General features: G+C 47.6%; 1 protein-coding gene across 3 annotated transcripts in view; it reads right to left on the bottom strand.

Annotated features, from left to right (window-relative positions):
* ANGEL1 (angel homolog 1) overlaps positions 1 to 24329 on the bottom strand; it is a 375400-nt gene that overhangs the window by 319423 nt on the left and 31648 nt on the right. For 2 of the 3 annotated variants that reach the window (XM_069638021.1, XM_069638020.1), the window contains 3 exons: positions 21960 to 22547; positions 20763 to 20986; positions 3954 to 4023 (listed from right to left, as the gene is read on the bottom strand). In XM_069638021.1, the coding sequence (XP_069494122.1) occupies positions 3954 to 4023; positions 20763 to 20986; positions 21960 to 22547 (882 nt within the window). The remainder of the gene's footprint in view (positions 1 to 3953; positions 4024 to 20762; positions 20987 to 21959; positions 22548 to 24329) is intronic. The other variant, XM_069638022.1, reaches the window with a different exon arrangement.

Here is a 24329-nt window from a genome sequence, read left to right as displayed (position 1 = left end):
TGGCCCCCTCACCCCAACCAAACACTATGCCCCATGTCCCCCTCACCCCCAACCAAACACTATGCCCTATGTCCCTCACCCCCAACCAAACACTATGCCCCATGTCCCTCACCCCCAACCAAACACTATGCCCCATGTCCCTCACCCCCAACCAAACACTATGCCTCATGTCCCCTTCACCCCAACCAAACACTATGCCCCATGTCCCTCACCCCCAACCAAACACTATGCCCCATGTCCCTCACCCCCAACCAAACACTATGCCCCATGGCCCCCTCACCCCCAACCAAACACTATGCCCCATGTTCTTCACCCCCAACCAAACACTATGCCCCATGTCCCTCACCCCCAACCAAACACTATGCCCCATGTCCCTCACCCCCAACCAAACACTATGCCCCATGTCCCTCACCCCCAACCAAACACTATGCCCAATGGCCCCCTCACCCCCAACCAAACACTATGCCCCATGTCCCTCACCCCCAACCAAACAATATGCCCCATGTCCCCCTCACCCCCAACCAAACAATATGCCCCATGTCCCCCTCACCCCCAACCAAACACTATGCCCCATGGCCCCCTCACCCCCAACCAAACACTATGCCCCATGGCCCCCTCACCCTCAACCAAACACTATGCCCCATGGCCCCCTCACCCCCAAACACTATGCCCCATGGCCCCCTCACCCCCAACCAAACACTATGCCCCATGGCCCCCTCACCCCCAACCAAACTCTATGCCCCATGGCCCCCTCGCCCCCAACCAAACACTATGCTCCATGGCCCCCTCACCCCCAACCAAACACTATGCCCCATGGCCCCCTCACCCCCAACCAAACCCCCCAACTCAGCACACACACAAACATGCACCAATACAGACCGAACCCCCACCCCCAACTCGGCACACAAACAAACATGCACCCATACAGACCCGAACCCCCACCCCAGCACACAAACATGCACCCATACAGACCCGAACACCCCACCCCCCAACTCAGCACACACACAAACATGCACCCATACAGACCCCGAACCCCCCACCCCAGCACACACACAAACATGCACCCATAAAGACCCGAACCCCCCAAATCAGCACACACACACAAACATGCACCCATACAGACCCGAACCCCCCACCCCCCCAACTCCAAACCCCCACCCCCAACTCAGCACACACACACTGAAGCATGCACCCATACAGACCCGAACCACCCACCCCCCCAAATCAGCAAACTCTCAAACAAGCACCCATACAGACCCGAACCCCCACCCCCCAACTCAGCACACAAAAAACATTCAAATCAAAACATTCATACACATCCGACACACCCCCCCACCCCCGCATCTCAACATACACACAAAATACATTCAAACACAAACATTCATACACATCCGACACACCCCCCCCACCCCCGCATCTCAACTTACACACAAAATACATTCAAACACAAACATTCATACACATCCGACACACCCCCCCACCCCCGCATCTCAACATACACACAAAATACATTCAAACACAAACATTCATACACATCCGACACACCCCCCCCACCCCCGCATCTCAACATACACACAAAATACATTCAAACACAAACATTCATACACATCCGACACACACCCCCCCGCAACATACACACACAAACATAAAGCAAAACAAACCCGACACACAAACACAAACAGACCACTTACCGGAGACGTGCTGGAAGGCAGGCAGGTAAGCGGCAGGTAAGCTGGAATCGCACTACGACTGGCGTGGTCCAAGGCTGAAATGCCTTATGGACCACGCCAGCCGTAGTGCTGGCCCTCCATTGGTCCAGCACACACGCATTACGTGGCTCGTAGGAGCGACGTGATGCTTGTGTGTGCTGAGCCAATGAGGGCCAGTGTTTTCATCGGCCCGGAAGACAACAAAGACTTTCCTACGGGCCGCCCTCCATTAGGAAAGTCTTTGTGCCTCGCGGGCCGGTCAAAAGGGCATGGCGGGCCGCAACTGGCCCGCGGGCCGTATGTTGTGCACCCATGGCGTTGACAGTCGAAACCGAGGCTCTCGAGGGACATCGACTCGACTGTACACAGCGCCCCCTATCAAAAAATAATGAGGCAGCTGTAGCTGGAGAGATAATTATCATAAGAGGAATACATGGGAGGCCACAATTCGTTAGAAGCTGGACTGCTCATGGCTGTCTGCCAGATGGGCAGGGGTCAGCACAAGAGCCGTGACGCGCCAGAGGAGCAGCACCAACTAAGAAAAAACTGTGAGAAAGAAAACAGTTGATGAGCCTGCAGAGTTGAGTATTTGGAGCAGCAACAGGAAAGGTTGCAGGTGTCAGATGGATGGGTGTGGTCAATAAATGAAAACCGTGACACAAACAACTTGTATCAATGAGCTCGGACGCAGTTGTACGAATGCCTCCAAAGATGTGCAGGCAACTAAAGGGTAGTGACCCTAGCCATGGGCCGTAGACCGCGGTTTAAGGAAATGGCTGGAGGAAATGCCACTGAAAGGTCCCCAAACTAGGATGGGAACTGTACGAGGGTCCCGGTAAACAGGTGAAGCATTCAGCAGAAGGTCCAGTACAGTCAATAGCCATGTCAGGACATCAGAAGGATGCAGAGTACAATTTTAGAGGTCAAGCAGCAGCCTTAAGCGAGTCCCAGGAGTCACAAAAACACGTTCTGAAGAATGGATCAAGCTGTTCCCGCTGGATCAAGATAAAGCAACACCGGTCACGGTTGCCTCTGGTCAAACGAGAGATAAAGCTTTACCAATGGATTTTCAAGAGCAAACAATGCTAGGGGCAGGGCTTCTGTCACTATCCTTGGGTCAGCCATCGCTCAAGATGCTTCAAGATCAAATCTTAGCTGATCATATCCCAGTTCTTGCTGCAGGGTGTCAGCTTGTATGCCAAACCAGTAGGGGGGGGTGACATCCAATCATACAAACACACAACAGTTAAGGTTTTGTCTACCAGATAATCAATGCCGTCAACCACGCACCAACTTTCATGTGTATTTGTGTGGACAAACTCAGTGGACGTGGATTCCAGAAGAATCACAGACATCCCCCACTGCAGTCACTTCCAGGTAATTCCACACATTTGTGTGCGAGCTCCACGTCAGAGCACAAATCCAGAAAAACAACCCTTACAGCCATTCCCAATCTCAAACCCACCATACACAGAAGAACAACAAAGGACAGTTGCCTGGACACTATATTTTAAAACTCGAGTGACTCCATTACGGGAGCCTCAATGAAAAAAAGCTTCATGCGAGCCAAAACGGCTGCTAACCTTGTGCAGACAATATATTAGCACCACCCAGAACCAGTACAACTGTCTTGGTTAGGGATACTGACTCAGGGAGACTAAGAACACCTTAGCGATAACCACCACCTAAATGGCCACAAATATGAAATAGTTGCCTCGCCAGCAAGGTCTACATGGAAATCACTTTGGAAAAATAGTCAGAGACCACAACAGAGACCAAGCAAAGATTGGTAGGAACTCACACAAGGGAGCAAGATGATTTTCTTCCTTACCCACTCAAGGCATGTAAAGGAGGCACTGGAGCATGTCATCTAAGGCTCTCAACGCATTTGTATAATCAAACTGCGTATGTCCTCTTTTACAAGAAATGCATGAAAATAAGGGCTAGCATCATGTCCTGTATTGTATTTATGCCTGTGAACCAGTACTTGGAGAAAGGCCACTATTGAACTCAATGAATGTCACTCAGGAGTTGAAAAGCATGTGCATTCCACAGAGGTTGTTGCAGATTTATAACACAACACTGAACGTGCATCAGTGAAGGTTTGGAACATATTTCTTCAGTGAACACTGGCAAGGATTTGGACCATCTTGACCCCATTTTTGCTAAAAACCTTAGCATGTTATGGTTGGATAGTCAATAAGGAATTGCAAACGGGCGGCCGTGCTCAAAGGGGTCTCTTACCCATGCTTTCCAGGACTGGCTCCAGCTGATCATAATAATGATTCTCCTGCACTTCTTGGAGGCAAAGAATCTGGAATATAATAAATAAAACATCAGACAAGGGGGTGAGCAGCCAAGTCTATTAGTACAATAGATTTCATACTGGGAACACATACAAACTGATTGCCCGACAGTGAGACTGAATGAATCCTACTCCTAGACTATAATAAAAATCCAGACCATACCAAGTCCCCTATTCGTACCCCTGTGTCCACCTCACTGGCACTCTTATATACTGTTTAATTGTTAGTTTAATCATGGGCAACTAACTCCTTGTTCCAAACTTAATCTTCAAAACTATGGCCTCTTTGCTAGAGATTCCATGCAACATTAGCCACCATCCCTTCCCAACAATCTACACATTTTAAAATTCTTCAGCTTCTTCACATCTTTCCTATGCTTTTGCACAGTGTGAAAAACGAGGAAAGTCCTGCCAACAATGAGGTCTCCTGTTGGTTCGCTTTCCCAATAACGGAGTAAAAATCATATATTTGAAAATTGGTTTCTAAGGTAATCGATTCGTAAAATGCTGGATAATAGCATAACCCCCACACCCAGCACTAGGTTGCTTCATGGAGCTTTAAGACCGTTGGATGGGGGCGAGGGGGTTGTAAGAGAGAGTTAAGGGAGATGATGGATGAGGGTATTTAGGGTTTCAGACCTAGCACTCCTAGGGCTCCTCAGCTACCTTAAAATGTTTCTCTTTAGAATTGTGATTTCAAATGGAACGTATGTTCTATAGTGCAAATTCTGCCATTTGTAAGGCCTCTTGGTGCGTGGGCTTGGAAAAGAAGGGGGATTAGCAAGAAGGTTAGTTGAAGAAAAGGTAGAGGCATTGCGAACCCCCAAGTGTTGATGTGTGCAGGAGCGAAGCATTTTCTGGTGGCAACATTTAGGTTTTTGCCTGTCCTTGAAGGAAAGCACAAGATAGATTAGCTGCCACTGAACTGGTAACAAACACCAGCTCCAGCACTAGGAGGCCAACTGAAAGTAATCCAAGATGGCGGAAAGCCTTTTAAAGACTTCCTTCCCCTGGATTTGAATAGGAACATAAATATGCAAATCAATTCAAATGTTTGCTTTAGCCAATGGGAGAAATGTGAGGGCTTTATAACAAAGATTAAGAAACACAGATAGTGGGCCTCATTACGAGTCCGCCGGTAACCCTGCCAGTGCTACCGGTAGGTTGCTCCCAGAGCTGTAAATATTTACTGCCGCCTGACTTCCCGGTGCCACTGGGAGATTACAACCCTGGCGGCCTGGAAAATTTGGCACAGTAAAATATAAGTCCCCAGTCCGATAGGACTCTATGGGATTGGGGACACAGAAGCACCGGCACCATTACTAATGGTGCTGGTGCTTCCGTTACGGCTTTGCCTACCATGACCGCTGTGCCCGGCAGGGTCAGATCTGCCGGGCACAGCAATCCTGCAGGCAAACCTTCCACCTAGAGGGGTGAGGGCAGGAGCCCTCCCAGCCCCCCAGCCCAGCAGAGGACCCGAGGAGGATCCGAGGAGGAAAGAGGATCCAGGAAGCGAGCGTGCCATCGGAACAGGGCCTGCCTGACCCCGTCCCCACAAGTGCCTGACTCGCCTATGCCGGGCGCATCGCGGCACGAAATCGAGGCTAAACCTCGATCTCACTCGAAGGAACCGCCGGCAGGCGGATCGCCGGCCAATCCAAAGGCCATTCTAAGGCCTGTTGTGTGCCCAGGTCCCCCACTCCCAACTTCCACCTAGAGGGGTGAGGGCAGGAGCCCTCCCAGCCCCCCAGCCCAGCAGAGGACCCGAGGAGGATCCGAGGAGGAAAGAGGATCCAGGAAGCGAGCGTGCCATCGGAACAGGGCCTGCCTGACCCCGTCCCCACAAGTGCCTGACTCGCCTATGCCGGGCGCATCGCGGCACGAAATCGAGGCTAAACCTCGATTTCACTCGAAGGAACCGCCGGCAGGCGGATCGCCGGCCAATCCAAAGGCCATTCTAAGGCCTGTTGTGTGCCTGTTAGGAGCCAGGGGCCACAAACTCTGCCCGTGCTGCTCCAGACTCCTGAGAGGGCAGGAGCCCCTCACTGTGCACCCGATGCACCTCTGCTATCCTGCCGACCTACATCAACACGGTCTGCTGGAGCAGCCGTGCACCATCTGTAGCCCTCCTTCTGCCCATTGCAGGTGAGCCTGAAGCCCACCGGCGGTGCGCTCCACCCCGCGCATCCGCCTAGCAGGCACCCGATCCTAAGATGGCCGCCGCCATCATTATTTATCGCGTTGCCTAGCAACACGTTCATTTGGCCCAGAAGGCTCGAGGAAGGCCCCTTCCTGTTTGACCCTGTTCGCCTCTGGAGCCGTGGAACCAGTACTCTTTACCTGCATTGTCTGGACTCAACCCACTGTGAGTGCATTGTCTGGACTCAACCCACTGTGAGTAAAGCATAATACCCTTAGTCGCCTAGTCTACCCACGGTCCTCATGGGAATGTCTACTGCTTATTGCTAGCATAAACACACAAACTTGGCGAATTCACTCTTGCTAACTTTTTGTTGCTCATGTGTATGGTGCGATTGCTACCGCTCTTATGCGCCATATCGCGCTGCACTTCATTAATGCCGTTGCAACCGTGTTGTGCCCTTTGGTCGCTCATAGACCACAGCAATTGTGTTGTGCCCTTTGGTCGCTCTTAGACCACAGCAATTGTGTTGTGCCCTTTGGTCGCTCTTAGACCACAGTAATTGTGTTGTGCCCTTTGGTCGCTCATAGACCACAGTAATTGTGTTGTGCCCTTTGGTCGCTCATAGACCACAGTAATTGTGCTGTGCCCTTTGGTCGCTCATAGACCACAGTAATTGTGCTGTACCCTTGGTCGTTCATAGACCACAGTAATTGTGCTGTACCCTTGGTCGCTCATAGACCACAGTAATTGTGCTGTGCCCTCTGGTCGCTCATAGACCACAGTAATTGTGTTGTGCCCTCTGGTCGCTTTTAGACCACAGTAATTGTGTTGTGCCCTTGGTCGCTCATAGCCCACAGTAATTGTGTTGTGCCCTTTGGTCGCTCATAGACCACAGTAATTGTGTTGTGCCCTTTGGTCGCTCATAGACCACAGTAATTGTATTGTGCCCTTTGGTCGCTCATAGACCACAGTAATTGTGTCGTGCCCTTTGGTCGCTCATAGACCACAGTAATTGTGTTGTGCCCTCTGGTCGCTCATAGACCACAGTAATTGTGTTGTGCCCTTTGGTCGCTCATAGACCACAGTAATTGTGTTGTGCCCTTTGGTCGCTCATAGACCACAGTAATTGTGTTGTGCCCTCTGGTCGCTCATAGACCACAGTAATTGTGTTGTGCCCTCTGGTCGCTCTTAGACCACAGTAATTGTGTTGTGCCCTTTGGTCGCTCAACACAGCAGACTTAGCAGCTACTCTGCCTGCACACTACCCAAAACTAGAACTCTAGCCATCCATCTAGATACAGGACTCTCACACATTATACAATGCTCCTTATACTATCCTATCTAGTATACCTGGCCTCCTCACTCGCCCTATTGGAACGACTCATCATGTCGCCTCTTATAGCAACCACAATACAACAATCCACCATACAATGTAACATAGCCGACAGAAACCTAAGACTACGAGCAAGACTACCCAGAATCTTTGATCCGCTCATCAAATACGAAACTAACACCATTCGAGCCAAAAAGGAACCCACTCGCAAACCTTTCACCCACAACTACATAAAGCACAACAATTACCAAACAAACAAAGAAACAAATGCCACTCCTAATGCAGCAATAAATACTGTTACACACCCTAACCGCACACCTAAACTTAAAGGAGCCTTAATAAACGCTAGATCCTTAGTCGCCCATGCCATAGAAATATCTGAAGTCATCTCGACAGAAGACTACGACTTCCTAGCCATTACAGAAACTTGGCTGCATGAGGCATCAGGCCCAGCACTATCCCTAGCTGTGCCCAACAATTATACTATCCTCAGAACGGATAGGTGCGGAGCTCGAGGTGGCGGACTAGCCATCATCGTCAAAACTATACTTGGGATGAGACTCACCCCCTCACCAACCATTGAATCTTGTGAGATAATGTCCACCAAGACATCAACAGCTAACTCTCAAACTCTTAACCTTCACTTGATATACAGACCTCCAGGTCCTATCAAGAATTTCATAGAAGACTTAACTACCATCCTATCAGAAAACCTCAAAGATACTACTCAATCAATACTACTAGGTGACCTCAATATTGGCTTCAATGACATCAACGACTCACAAGCCACAGCAGCATCCAACACCCTAACAGAACTGGGATACACCCAAAGAGTGTTTGAGCCCACCCATATCAAAGGGAGAACCCTTGATTGGATTGCTGACCACAACTGCAATATATCTACTCTCACCATCTCACCCCAAATCTGGTCAGATCACCATCTTATCTCATTCTCCTTGGACACCGTCACCCCTAAACTACAACAACTGTGTGCACCACCCGCACTTACCAGAAACAAAAAAAACATGACACTAGACAAACTACTCCCTGGCATCATGCCCACCTTGGACGCTTTACCTGATAACCTTAACCCTAACAGCCTAGTGGAAGAATTTAACAACATCATGAACAAAACCCTTGATGACATCGCACCACTCAAGCTCAGAAACAGCAAACCACAGAGCCACCTGAACAACTGGTTCACCCCTCTCCTAAAAAATCTGAGATTAGAAAAAAGGAAATGGGAAAATACGTGGAAAATTAGCCCCACTCCAGAAAATAAACTAAAACTAGTTAATATCTCCTCTCATTATAAAAATGAAATCATCTTAGCTAAACAAGAGACCTACAATAACAGAATTACACAAGCTAAATCAAGCACAAAAGAACTGTTCGCCATACTCAGAGAACTGGAAAACCCAATAACACCTCAAGATAACTGTCTTAAAGACAAAAAGTGGTGCTCTGAAATCCAGCAAGCTCTCTCTAACAAAGAAAATAGAACTAAAACGCGAGACCTTAGCATCCAATATATTACCGCCTACTAAGACACTTGCTAACTTCAAACCCACTACGCAATTCCACTTCTCCAAAGTCTCCATACTAGAAGTAGAAAAAGTAATACTCGGCCTAAAACCGTCCAACTGCAAAGGAGACCCATGTCCAGCACAACTCATCAAAGATGCCGCACGAGATCTAGCACCATTTATCACTAAGTTAATTAATGCCTCCTTTACCACAGGCATTATCCCCAGTAACTTAAAAGAGTCTTGGGTGCTCCCACTCTTAAAAAAGGCTACTTTAGACCCCACTATACCCACCAATTATAGACCCATCACTACGGTACCGTTCCTTTTGAAGATACTGGACAAGGTGGCATATATCCAAATCCAGAATTTCCTGGAACAAAACCAACTATTAGGCTCCCGACAATCTGGCTTCCGCCCTCTTCACGGCACAGAAACTGCACTGATTGACCTTAAAGCCCAAATAGACAAAGTACGAGATTCTAGAAAACCAGCACTCCTCCTGCTACTAGACCTATCGGCCGCTTTTGATTTAGTGGACCATAAAGTCCTATGTAACCACCTAGATTCAGCAGCACACTTCTCCACTGAGGCCATAGCATGGATACAATCCTTCCTTAGTGACCGCACCATGAGGGTTTTCTCACCTACAGCAGCTGCAGACCCCATCCCTATTACCTGCGGTGTGCCACAGGGATCGTGCGTTTCACCAACGCTATATAACATATTCACTAAGCCCCTGTTTGATGATTTGGACCATCTGGGTATCACGTATACTAACTACGCTGACGATACCCAGATCCTCCTCCCACTCACGGGGGTTTACGAAAAAGATCTAGCACTGGTGAACAAAATATACAGCATCGTTCAGGCATGGATGGCAACCCACGGCTTATGCCTGAACGATGATAAAACTGAGCTTCTCATCCTAGGCACCACACCCCTCATCAATAAACTAAGCACAAATTACTCTTCCTTTATCATAGATGGGAACTGCATACAAGTTGCTAAAGAAGTTAAAACATTAGGGATCTACCTTGATTCTACCTTATCATTTTCCAAACAGGTAAATTCCCTAGCTTCCTCAACAGCCTACACATGTAAGCTCATTAGAGCAGGAAAACAATTCCTATCCCAGCACAGTTGTCTAACACTAGCCAGAGCCCTTATCATCTCTAAACTAGATTATTGTAACGCACTGTACATAGGAGCCACTAAATCCATCATCAACAAAATCCAGATACAGCAAAACAAGGCCCTCCGAGCGGCTTTGGACATCCCCAGGAGAGAACACATTACAGAAACAAGAAGGAAACACAAATGGCTCTCCACCCATGAGAAAATCAAACTTAAAACTGCATCTCTCACATACAAATCTCTACACAACAAAGCCCCTCAATACCTTAAGGACAGATTCACCAGATCACACTCCACAAGACAAACCAGACTTGCCTACACCAATCGCCTCCAAGTACCTCGCTTTAAACTGACCACCATAGGCGGAGCTAGCTTCCCAGTCAAAGCTGCTCAATTGTGGAACGAATTACCCACTACCGCGAGGCTAGAACATTCTCCTTCCAAATTCAGGCAAATTGTAATTAACTGGCTGACGACAGCTATTACTAACTGAAATTATGATAATGCTCACGCCTGTTTTGCTACACAGCATCTATACCATATGATTGTAAACTTGTATTGTAAACCTGCATCTGTAACTTGTAATTATCTGTAACATGTAACTGTAACCTGTAATTTATGCTCTAAGCTGTACATCTTCTTACTTCCTGCGCCCTTATACCCCAGGGTCCGGTGCGTATAATAAATACCAAACAAACAAACAAACAAAACCTGTAGTTTGCTGGTCTGGAAACCAGGGTGCCGGTGGGATTACTGGCACCCTGGTTTCCGGACCGGTAAACTTGTAGATAGAAGCTCAGTGCCTTTTGGGCCGCAAACTGAGGAGTTTGCTGAGGAAGCCGGAGAGCCACAGAGCAAGAGAACCCCTTGTGCGCATAAGAGCAGTGTAATCCAGGGTGGGGAGAGATGCGTACCCTCCACCCAAGAGGAGGGGTGTGCTCCAGTGAGCAGGAGAGGAGCCCCCCTGAAACCCAAATGCAGAGTCTGCTCCAGTGGGGCTGAGAAGAGCACCCCCCCGAAACCCAGAAGGTGGGTATGCTCCTTTGAGGAAGAGGTGAGCCCTGGGACCCCAGAAGAGGGGTGGGCTTCAGTGAGAAAAGGAGAGCCCATTCCCCTTGAGACAAAGAAAAAGAGACGCTGCACCCAAGTGCAGGAATTTGGGGAGATGAGGGAGAAAGACACACACATTGGCCCCAGAAGAGGGGATGTGTAGCAGAAGAGGAGAGTGCTGTGTACACAGAAGAGAGGTATGCTAAAGTGAAGAGCTAGAACGTGAGCAGGGCACTATATCCCTGCGAGAGTGAGCAGGGCACTATAACCCTAAGTAAGGACTAGTGAGCAGGACACTACATCCCTGGGCGTGGAAGGGCGAGCAGTGCACCATATCCCAGAGTTAGAAAAAAGACAGAGAGAAGGCGAGTCCCAGTTAAGGGACTCTTAGCAAAGGGGAGCGGATTCCTAAATTCCAAAAGAGGTGGGGAGGCCTTGTGCATGTGTGCCCAAAAGAAGCGATAAAGATTGAATGCTAGAACAACTAAAATAGGAAAACGTTGTGAATACCTTTCGGTTTGATGTCCTTCATTTATAATCCTGGCTTCCTGGACTTTTTTCAAGAAGCTTAATCTGCCATCCTGAACCAATTGCCATACAATAGTTTTACGGTTGATTTCTTCTCTTTACACCCTTTATAGGCCGAACACGAATTTAAAGTCCCACACAAGCATCTCCCACAACAAATTTGTGCCAATACAGACAAAAAGAACAAGCAATGCACCTTGCCCCATTTTTATTCTTTTGCCTGCCAGGCCAGAGTACCACAAGTTATATTTCCACTTTGACAACAGGATATTGTGTGAGCAAAGGTGTAGTAGGATAGTCTTCATTAGTGAAATCCTTCATTTGTAATGTTTTTTTTACATGAACATTGGCATTCCCAGCATTTGTAGACTACTTCTTTAATAAATACGAACCAAAAACTACTTTTTCTCCACTTTAAAAAAAAAAAAAGAAATGCGCGATAAAACCCTAACGTGAAATTTGAGACAATTGGCAACGACAACTGACAAGCCACACAGGCTACAGCATCTCTCCGTAGCCATCCCTAAAAGTGAATCTCTAGTTCAAGGCCACAGAGTACTGCAATGAGCGGATGTCGGCCTTTGGTTGACAAAGCTACTAAGCATCCAGGGCAGGCGTGACAGCCAATTAGGATGCTCAAAACATGGGCTCAATTGAATGATCCAAGCCGAAATTCTAAGCAAGCTGAATCCTGCTCTCAATTGGCCCCTCCTCCTCCAACCTATAAACCAATGCTTCCCGGTTTGGCCACCCTATCTTGTCAGGTGTTTTAGCATTGTCCCGAAGGACAGTTGTAATAGCAGCCACAAACGTGGGTGGTACAAGAACTGTGTTTTTTACATCGTCAAATGCGACACGATTCCTTCTAAACATCAGGTTTTAAATCCAACCATGCTTGACTTTCCTTCTCACCAGCATTCTGTTGGTCATTTCATGGAAACTTGAATTCACTGAGTACAGTGTCACTATGCACCTTTTGCCAAAGCTCTCCAATGTAAAGGAATAGGATTTCCACTGAACAGTATGTTCTGATGACCAGTGATGAAGAATAAATCACCTCGTAGTAGTGGAAGCAGGGAAGAATTCATTTTGTCTCACTGCACTAGCCACAAAACTGGCTAGGACAAGTTGCGAAAACATCAAAACGCCAACTCAGGAACCTTATACACGTCTCATTAGAAGAGGATGCCCTCAATACATGCTGGCCCATCTCCCATAACATGGGCACAAAAGGAGACAGCAATGCTAACCTGCGACATGTCTTCAACTTCTCAGTCAGCACAAACTCATCCTTCGGAGGCAATAAACATACAGATTCAGGCGATTTGCCATTTTTCTCTTTGAAGGCCACATTAACATTTGTGGTGGGGTGGGGGTGGGGGCAGTGCCAGAGGAATGTTGGCTAGTGTTTATTTTACAGTGATAAATTCCTCCCATGAAAACTCATGATCCCTCACAACTTTCAAAATACTCATGAAAAACACAGCCAAAGATGGGTCATCAGGCGCTCTCTTCAGGGGTCACTCCTGTACAGGGAAAAAAAGAATCAGAAAGTCGAACTGTGGCCACTTGTAAGAACTCAGATTTGTATCGAGGACGGTCTCTCCTAGGGTACGTGAGCATCCTGGGGCTTTCTCTCCCAGTGCTGTGACAAAGGCAGATTAGTGCCCTCTGAGTCAGCCACTGTTACCTAGGGGTTTGGGTTTCTTTGTGATATTTCTGCATTTTGACAGCTGGACACAATATCACATATCTGGGGGGTTTCACCCACCCCCCACCTCAAGCCCCAGGGAATCCGATTCCTCCACCCACACCTGTGCTGGCAGGATTTTGTAGAAAATCCAGGGCTGGTCCCCTTTTACCTGCCACCTCCCTCCTTTCCCCACAAACCCCACCACAGAAACGTGAACCCAGTTACATTTAGCCACTCCCCCACCACCGAGTCCTTTCCCCGTCACAAAACATTCCCCCCCTCCTCTCCCAAAAAGGCATATGGACAACCACACACCTCACCCCCATTATTCACCTTTCCCCAAAAATAAAAAACACACCTCAGACTCCCGCTGCTTCCCTTTTTGGCCACCTGTGTTTACAGTTCAACCCAATTACTGAGCATGCTTTAGTTGTACAATAACCTGAGAACTTCATAAGCTAGGCACAGAGCGGTCTGTTGATCATGCAACGTGACAATGGTACACAAAACCCAGAACATGTTTCCCATCTGGCCTGCCCCATACATTGTCAGGATTCAGGTCAGTTAACAGGAGACATTGCTTGATCAGATTTGTGGGCAGGGTGTGCACATGAAAAGCCAAAAACCCAGGACAGGTAGGCTAGGCTCCGAGCTACCAGGAAGAGACATCGCTCCAGTATGTGTACCGCTCACACGTTGCCACCTTCAGGAGTCCCTCTGTTGTGTGTTCAGCCTCCACGATGTTTCAGGGGAACACTTGGAAGGTCCATATGTAGTAGCGGAGTATTCTACCAATTTCCCTCAGTTTGTCTCCCGCAGGGAGCTTTGTTGGTTGCCGTAGCAGGACACCAATCATATCTCCATACCCACTCTTCCTTCATGCTACTTCCAGCGTTACACCGCTCGAGTGGGCAGAGTTCTCCCAGCGGCAAGCATGTACCTCGTCCACAAGCCTAAAAGCCAAGTTGCAAAGTTGCTGACCCGGATGAACAGCAGAGAGGGCTCATCTGTAGATCACCACAACATTGATTGTTCAACACTCCTACAGTCTCCATATTTACTGCAGGGAACTAGGTAAGAGGAAGAGGTCAACGAAGCTCAAAAAGACAATCAGGCCGTCTCTAAAGCCAGCAGGCCATGTATATCAGAGCTTTATTTAGTGGGTGGATGGGGCAAAGGAGCAGTATTTAAAGGGCAACTGGTAGGACAGGATATGATATGGCATTTATAATGCACCTATACACAAGTGCTTCAAGGCGCGGTGAGGCAAGGGAGGGGAAACAGCGGGAAGACAAAAACATCGATCTTACTAGGCCTAGTGACACTGAGATCGCGCAAGTGCAGGGGAGAGGGGACGCGACAAGTGGCTGGGGATTAGGGGGGAGAGGATGGGCTAGCAGCAGACACGGGATCAAAAACAAGTAGTGCCGCCACCAGGTGGCAAGTAAGTGCAGACAATAGGTGTCAATAAGTGCAGCAGGTAAGGTGACTGAAGGGTTGCAGAAACAGACCACAAGTGCACGGGATACCAGGAGGCAGTGCAGGAGTGCAACTGGGTGGGCAGGGACCTGGGCCCGAATTCAGAGGGTAGCCAGGTGACCAGTGCAGTATCAGACAGGAGATCAGCAGGGGAGAGGAAGAGAGAAGGTAGAGGCAAAGAGGAAGGTCTTGAGGTGCTTCCATAACCGAAGATGGTTCTGCTCAGGTTTCAGAGAGGCAGGGAGGCTGTTCCAGAGGGAGGCACCAGCCGAAGAAAGATCTTCCCCCAACTCGTTGCTTGGAGAAGCGACTGACCCTCAAGGAGTTGGAGATGGTGGAGCGAAGAGCTTGAAGTGGAAGATATTTCCGAAGAGAGAGTTGAGGTATTGCAGTCCCAGGCCCCAGAAGGCCTCGTGGACAATACAGAGGGTCTTGAACTTGATCCTTGCTCCCACTGGGAGTCAATGGAAGGATTTCAGGGCTGCAGAGCTACAATCCCTGGGCTTGAGGCCAAGGACAAGTCCTGCAGTCCTGTTCTGGGTGAGTCGTAGAGGCAGGCAGATTTAGAAAGAGGCTGTTGCAGTAGTCCAGCCTAGAGAGAACCAGAGCTCTGGAGACAGAGCTTCTGGGGGAAGGTGAGGAAAGGAAGAATACCTCTGAGGAGGTGCAGCTGGCAGTTTGACTTCTTAGAGACATCAGAGATGGAAGGAGAGTTAGGAGTTGAAGATGACCCAGAGGTTCTTAGCCTCACAGGTGTGAGCAGAGAAAGGGCCAAGGGAGGCCGGCCAGAGAGCGACAGGAAAGGAAGATGCAGGTGTGATCTCCGTCTTACTGCCATTAAGGCAGAGATCATTAGTGGCACACCACTCCTGGATTACAGACAGAATCTGGGATGAGAGAGGCAGAGGAGGCAGCTGAGGGGAGCCTAAATGCGAGCTGAGTGTCATCCGCATAGCACTGAAAGTTAGAGCAGAGAGCAGCAATGCGGTGGGCGAGAGGTGCCAGCTATTGGTTGAACAGCCAGGGAGAAAGGTTATGCCCCTGGGGAAAACCACAGGTAGAGAGTGCGATAGAGGACAGGATGGACCCAAGTTGAACTTGGGAGGGTCGGTCATAGAGGAAAGAGGTCAGCCAGGCCAGGGCCTGATCAGTGATACCCAGTTTATCACCGAGCCGGTTGAGCAGGATGGCATGACTGACCGTGTCGAGAGGAGAGATCGAGTAAGATGAGGACATAGGGGTGAGTGGCATCAAGGTTAGAGAGCAGGCCTTTTTAGATGTTCAGGAGAGCAGTTGCCATGCTTCTGGCTGCTCTGAAGTCAGGCTGATGGTCGTGGAGACAACCAACAGATTCAGTGTGAAGATTAAGCTGGGCGATGGCCAGCTTTTCCAAGAGTTTGCCCGGGAAAGGAGTAATGGAGATCAGGCGATAGTTAGCCGCACAGGAGGAATCGGCTGAGTATTTCTTAAGAAGAGGGTGCACAAGAGAGTGCTTCAGGGGGGAAGGGAAGATTCCAGTGGCAAAAAGGTGATTGCAAAAGTCGGCCATGGCTGCAGCGAGGGTGTCAATGTGGTCCTTGATGGGTTTGGATGAACAAGGAAGAACCTGTTTAGACAAGACTTTTCATAGATCGGATTTGTTTAGAAACCTTGTCTGGGGTGAACAGAGGAAAGGCAGAGAAGGGAGAAGAGGGGAACATTGATATCCTTTCTCTTTACAAGGCAAGGATCACAGCCAAGATATTTTTTTTGAGGAGGTATGTGGGCACAGAGTAATAAATGAAAAAGCATTTTCCTATTCATCGAAATAGAAAAAAAAGACTGATTTATAAAGATTGTTCTGTGACCGCACAGAGCTGTCTTTCTAAATCAAACTGTCATGCCCCTGCCGCACATGAGTGCACGGAGGGACTGACAGGCAAGTCAGGACCAGGAAGAGCCGTCGGGAGAACAGGTAAGTCTATGTGTGTGTGTGTTTGTGTGTTATGGGGTAAGGTATGCTTGGGTGGGGAGGGAGGAAGCGGCAGCTGAGAAGTTCGGAGGTGAAGCCACCTACCCCTCGATTTCAAAGCCATCCCACCAGCGAGGGTGGGAGGCGGGGGCCCAAAGGAAGTGATATTTTCACGGAAATAGAACCGGGCACGGAGGTCCATAGAGGAAGGCAAAGGTCATGGGTTCAAAGAACACAATTTAGCATTTTGGTGGGGCATAAGAGGCCTAGACATATTTTAGAGGATCCATGAGAACAATGGGCAGCAAATAATGTTGGACCTCTTTTTAGGCGTAGGTACCGTTTGACCCACTGGACCAGTATATATATATTTGTATGGTAGTAAGAGGTTTTCTAATGCTTTCTGCATTAAGAAGAACATCTAAGCCACAACAGTAGAAAAGGCCAAGAAAATTGTATAAGATCCTGTATGCATGTTGGATCCAACCATTAGGTCAGGATAATCAACATAAAGGGACGCTCGAAAAGATTAAAAATGGGAAAACACGTTCAGAGGTTCTCAACAGTCATTAGGGAATGCTTTAAAAGCATGGGACTCTAATAGATTCCATACTCAATCATCCACAGTATAGCCTCATTGATTCAGGAGTGGGATGGGTTCAGGGTGTAGGGAATGGAGCCAGGGCAACCTTCCATTGCTTTAAATGTAATTGATATAGGGTGAATAAGGGTAGCCATGTGCCAGGGCTTGCAGGTGGCCTATGACAATACACAAGATAGGAGGATGTTTTTCTAAGAATAGGTGTTAGTTGGGCGGTTGGGGTGGTGTATGTTTTCTTGCTTTCCTTAACACTAGTTGTACAGGAATCCCAAACTAAGATGGCAGGGCAGTGAAGAAGCAGCTGATTGGCTAGGAGGGCAAGATCAATCAACCTGGACAATCTCCAACTGCCTTTCATCAGAGCATTTCCAGAGACAGGTTGGTTTTTGTAGTTGCTCCGTTAAGTTTAGGTAAAAAGAACCTTTGTACCAGCTGAAGACTTAAGCAGTAAGAAGAAAGAAGGGAAAAGAAAAACTACTAAGAAGTCCTCAAGTGGAAGCACAGTTCGGGTTTATTTATCAAAGAAGTAATTCATGTAAATATTTATGGCAAGCTATTATGCAACAGTTTAAATACTGACATTCTGTTTAAATACTCATTTGAGAAAAGACTTTAGTCAAGGTTGTTGCTCCGCGTAGGACAGTAAAGACGCTGCACCCTATACAACTCTTACCGAGCTCGAACTGTCAGCCATTCATTAGTTTAAGAGTAGCATGTGCATTCACAGATATACCTGGGTATGCCGGAACGACTTCTAAAAACTACAACGCATACAAAACGCGGCAGCCAGACTCCTTCTCAACCTATCCCGAAGAGAACACATCACACCCGCACTAAAAATACTACATTGGCTACCAATAGAACAACAAATTAAATTCAAATCAATGTGCATCACGCACAGAGTAATACACAACGAAGGCGCAGAATTCCTGAGAGATAAATTACACCTACATCAGCTAACAAGAACGCTCAGATCTAGCAATGACATCCGCCTGGAACCAAAACCCTACAACAGAAGAAAACTCAGAGGATCCTCTTTCTCCCACCAGGCACCAAAAACTTGGAATGACTTACCATGGAATATACGGAACACAAGAAACCACCTACTATTCAGGAAGCTGCTCAAATCCTGGCTCTTCACTGCGTAACTAGAAGACCACCCACCAGAATACACGCACTGCTAAAACAACGATGAATGAAGATACCGGTCCCATTTCCTACCAAGCAATCGAATACAAACAGAATCTAAGGAACGCATTCCACGACACACCATACAACATAATGAGAGATACCCACAAGAGGAGGACACTGAAGACTGAATACATAGACAGACCAAGACGGAAGCAATAAGACGACTCATCCATAGCATCCTGGCCCTGTTCCACACCCGAAGTCCCAGCAGACAAATTCAAAAGATATTAGGAAAGGGGCCACCCAACCCCTGCTCCGATACCAAGGAGGAGAATAGACACACCAATTAGATTATACATAGTTCACTAGAATACAAGAGGGAGTGCGCCGTGCTAAAACCCACAACAGTCAAAAGGTCAAGATAGTATTACTAATCCCACCAGTAGTAATATATTTTAAACCGGACGAGATGCGCCACAACCAGGATTCTCACCCCACTAAGCCTACCTTCAAATTTCTGCATACCTAACTCGCCCGAAAACTCACACAACCTACTCTTGCACAGCAAACCGCACGCACTTCACCACACTGCATCAACAACAAACTAACAACACAAACAGCACCAACTGTACATGTGGTCTCGTCCCGGTCCAATACTTGCACCAAATCGCAGCGCACGGTGTATACCGAGCTGAAGCCCCCAACAGCACACCACCTCTTTCACTCTCCTACTCCCTCTTCTCCCGACTAACCTAACACCCGACCGCCTTCTGGTTTACAGATCCGCCAGAGTGCCTGGGGACCAACTCCGTTGGTGACGGTGCACAATATAAATACCTTTTAACATTTAACATGAGGCGATTAGAAGATGTGCCGCAGGGAAGTCTAATGAGGCTTAGCGCAGGTCGGGATAGCGCGGGTGGCCGAAGCAAAACATACGGAGGGCTGGTTTGCATTTATTATTCACCTTTGCACGTGCGCGCATCTTCGTGGACGTCGCTACCCTGCAAGGACGTGTTGCCAGGATACGAGACCGCAGTTCCTCATCGCGCTGCGCTTAAGGCCTGGAGACAGAAACTGGGGAGTGCTGAAGAAGCGGCATCCTTCTCATCCCAGTATTGTTTCAAGTTTAGCTGGCAAGTGACTTATGTCCTCCTCCAGGGTGGAACAAGGAGGAGTTAGATGAAGAAAAGTCTAAAGACTTTTCAAATGTAAAATAGCTATCGTTAGGGATAGTTTCGGGCTAGATATCAAAATAAAGAGTTTCTTAAGAAGAGTTCACCCAAGAGAAAGAAAAGGAAAATCTTCTGAGAATAAGAAGAAAAGAAAAAACTAGTTTCACTACAAATTCATCTCCGAGGTATTTGAGGAGGTGACAGGTAAGGGGAGGAAAGGAAAAGGAGATCAAACTTTTAAAAGTGATTTTAGCAATGGAATTATGTAATCCTGTTATTTGTTGTCCTAACTACAGATCGCCGAGACCAGAGCCCACAAAGGAAGCATCTGTCTCGTTCGTTATTCTATCCACTACCCCTTTCCCTTCCCTCCAGTTTACTAACAACTATAGAAACAGAGGTTGAAATGGAAACACTTCGAGAGGGTCTGTGGGTTTCAGAAGCTCCAGCGGATTTGGCAAGACCAACTTGACACCATGCTGCGCTGGATCTCGCATTTGCTAGAGGGGCTGCTGCTATTAAATCTGGGTTGATGCAGTGCCCAACACCAATGGTCCACATACACTAGAAATATTAAGGCAAATTTCAATGAGAGAAAATGAGGAGTGATGGATGGAAGGCTTTCACTGAATGATAACCTCCAACATAGTCCAAACCATTGCTTTTTTACTTTGCCGAAAGACTAAAAAAGTACATTGTACATTAATATCATGACACAGCTTGGTCAAATTGAGTACTCATTTAACAACGTCAGGAAGAAGGATGAAAGGTTGAATTTCACCTCAAGGAATTTGTATACATGATCTGAAGTTCTCGGATGCATGCTCAACCCACTGCAAAATCCTAATGGCTACTTCAGACTACCTTTGATGGAATCACTAATGAAGGATTATGGGGTCTACATATGCAATTTACTTGTGCCATTACAAATATCTTCATAGCGCCAAATATGGGGAATCCACAATCACAAGCTATTGTACATGGACTTGGCCTCTACTCACATCAGGATCCCAGTGCTGGAGCTCCTGTAAAATGTTCTGGTAGCGGTAGTCCCAGCTCAGTATGTCCGGGTGGCAGTGAAGGTACAGCTCTGGGCTCTGTTGCACTAGATCCTGAGCCAAGATGTTGTAGGACATGACAGTGAACTCAAACTGAGTAACTCCTCCAGAGTTCAGCTCACAGGATGTCAGAAGTGAGAAGTACTCCCAGTCTCGCCATAGTATCTCTGCATGAGGGAAGAAAAGAAAGTCAGAAATTAGAAGCTTTGCTATAAAGTGCTTCTTTCAAAGTCTAGGACTACCTAGGCCCCAACAAGCTAATTCAAGCACAAAACCTCTGAAAACTGTTTTTTTCTCCTCGTATTAGCAGGCTAGGACAGTGCTACACTTCTCAGCACTTTTCTGCCTGACATTCGAATACCTCTGACATGCACCTCCTATAAGAAGTCACAGACATGCCTACCTTTCCCCATGTCTCAATCTGAGATATGCATGTTTCTCTGATTTTATCAAGTTTAGTGCAGGCCTATTGTTTGCCAGTGAATCTCATCTCGGTATTCAACAGACTCCCCTAAAAAGGTCTATAACAAGCCTCCCTTTTCTCAGGACACATCCCCTTGAGATCTCCACCCATCTCGCGTTTGCCATTAATAGAACTCTAGGACAAGAATTACTCACTTTTCACACACCCCAAGCAAAACCGCAATCAAAATCCCTTTTGTGCTCAGAGAAGATGAAACCCACATTACTGTATATCCCCGTAGGATCTGCCCCCCTAAACCTCTTTCCCTACAGAGGAGAAACGTCTTGCTCAGATTACCGGCTCTGAAATCCAGATGATACTTTCCCACACATGTTCATTCTCTTCCCGAAGCCAGCGTTGATTTCACTAAAAAAAAGTCACTCAATCCACAAGCACCAACACTGCATGTTTCTCGCTTCCGTTTTTCTGGGAATTAAGATCTCTACTGGTCCAGAGAATCTCTAAATCCTCCCAGGGCTAAATAACTCCTATGTTCCCGATAACCCTTCTCTTCTTTGAAGGCACGGACATGAATACTGGCAGATTGACAATACCAAAGCTTGTCCCTTTCCGTGTAATGAGTACAGGGAGAAACTCTTTATGACCTAGCCCTGAAGATAGTGCCCCTGCAGCAACTATCGGATAACGCTCATAGATCATGCAGCTCTACTACTTACCATGGTAGGGTATTGGCTCTGGCAGCGACTGCTCCAAGCCCTGAAGATTCCAACTTGGGCATGTAGAGGTCTCCTCAAGATTTCCTGTGGATGCCAAACTCCACTCCAACACTGCACTATCTTCATGCCAGCTATGCCCAGATAAAGGAGAAAATTGAGCTGGGTAGTCCAAGACACTGTGAGCAGCCAGTGGCCTTAGCACTGTGCGGTCCTTCTCCAGCCCCACAGTCCCATTAGCAGCATCAGCCAAGGGTATTGGCAATGCTCCAACCACTGGTCCATTGCAATGACTGATGGGCTCTTCCACCTCTGCCACCAACAGCCCCTGGCATGAGTGCAGTATCTGCCCTTCTGGCCTGCTTGCCCCTGATGCCACCCTTCCGCATCCTGTGGCCTCGAGTTCTTTGGTGTCTGGCTCCCGGCTGCCATCTCCTTCACCTATGTATTGTTGAGGGAGTGATCTCGGCTCATCTCGGAGCGATGGAGGAGAAATCACTCTGCTGCCTGACATCACGGAGCCCCCTTCATCCCCACAGGAGAGATCCTTCTCACATTCCACATTCTGCTCACGCACAGTGGAATTCCCTGCTGAAAAAAGTAACAGAAATGACTATCATGAGAATTCAGCAGGTCATAATTAAAGTATTTGTTGCTAAGATTTGTCAGTAGGTAACTTGAAAAGGGAGAGGTTTACAGAACATATAACCAAAGAAATGTGGATTGGACACATAGCAAACCAATGGCAATTGTGGAAATACAATGATGCTAGATCGGGTTGGATTTATGAAATGTACGTATGGCATGTGACTTCTACACCGGGAGAACACAAAAGGGTTCAGAAAAGTGGTTCCCGATACAGGCCAATAGTCTGAACAACAAAAGTAAGGCATAACAACACTTACAACTAATAATATATGAAATCCAAATACACAGGAGCATTTCTCACTTAAAGATATACTGTTCCGCGACCATGCTTTGATCAATGGCATGACCAATGCTGCGCTAAAAGGAGCCAGACCAGTACTGTTGCTCCCTCTCCTGGCAAGGGCTTTGAGGAAAAATATGAAAGAATTACCTTCATGTCGATTCAGGTTCTCTTAGTCCGGGCTCTCCCTCCTTCACAAATGGTTGGGTACGCCTGCATTCGCAGACATGCCAGAAAAAGCTGGCTGCAAAAGATAGCTGCTGTCATTTTCAGAAAATTGAAGGTGTAGGGCCTACGTAACACATGCGTCCCTCTGTGCGCCAGGACGATACCTTACCCCTAAGTCACCAACATTCCACACCCAGTTCCTGGTTCCGCTGATGGTGGTAGATTTTAAGTATATGCTTATCATAGGGGATGGCTGGGTGGGTGTTGTGAAGGTGGGAGAGCCCGGATTAAGAGAACCTGAATCAAAGTGAAGGTAATTTTTTTATTTCTCTTTCGTCCTGGCTCTCCCTCCTTACCAACTGGTTGGGACCAGACTAAAAAGCCTTAGAATAAGTAAGGTTGGAAGAGACATCATAAACGAATTCAAGCAAACAAGTTGTGGAGCACCTCTTGGCCAAATTTAGCTTTGTATCCATAGCGCAGTGCTTGCAAAAAGCAAGAGGGGTAGCCCAGATAGCAGCTCTAAAGATTTCTGCAATGGGAACATGCATAGTAAAGGGTGTGGATGCTGCCTTGGCTCTTGTGGAAATGAGCCGAAGTCTCTGCAGAGTTAGAAGCCCTTTCATATCATAAGCCTTCGAGATACAGGAGACAACCCATCTGTCAATGGAAGTTTTAGCTGCCCTATTTCCAGCAAAGGGACCACCGTAAGTAATGAAGAGCTGGTCTGCTTTCCCTGAACTGTTTGGTCCTCTCTAAATAAAATGTAGGAGTTCTGACAACATCTAGATTATGTAATGTCTCTGCGGCCGCAGAAGCATGCCGTCTAGGAAGAAAAGACAGATTTCTTGATTCAGATGAAAATCGGAAACCATCTTTGGTAGAAAGGAGGGGGGCCGTACAAAGGACTACCTTATGGAATATTATATAAGGTTCCTTTGAGGAGAGCGCTTGGAGTTCTCCAATCCTTCTAGCTGAAGTAATGGCTACTAAAAAGGCTGATTTCTAGGTTAGGAGTTCTAATTCACACGATGACATAGGCTCGAATGGTTTTTGCAATAGAGCTGACAAAACTAAGTTAAGATCACACTGAGGCGGAGGTTTACGAACAGGGGCGATGTAAACGCAGAAGGCCCTCAAAGTGCCTATGAATCGTTTAGTTATCACATCTTTCATCAATGCCTCTTTCCACATCTGCACTGTACCTACCAACCTGAAGAATTCGTGGGTGTTACCGCTCCTAAAGAAACCCTCTCTCGACCCCAACATACCCACCA

Source organism: Ambystoma mexicanum, chromosome 14 (assembly GCF_040938575.1).
Source record: "Ambystoma mexicanum isolate Mex_15411 chromosome 14, UKY_AmexF1_1, whole genome shotgun sequence".
Lineage (NCBI taxonomy): Eukaryota > Metazoa > Chordata > Amphibia > Caudata > Ambystomatidae > Ambystoma > Ambystoma mexicanum.
Note: the sequence above shows the minus strand (reverse complement) of the source record. Positions and strands in the feature narration are given on the sequence as shown.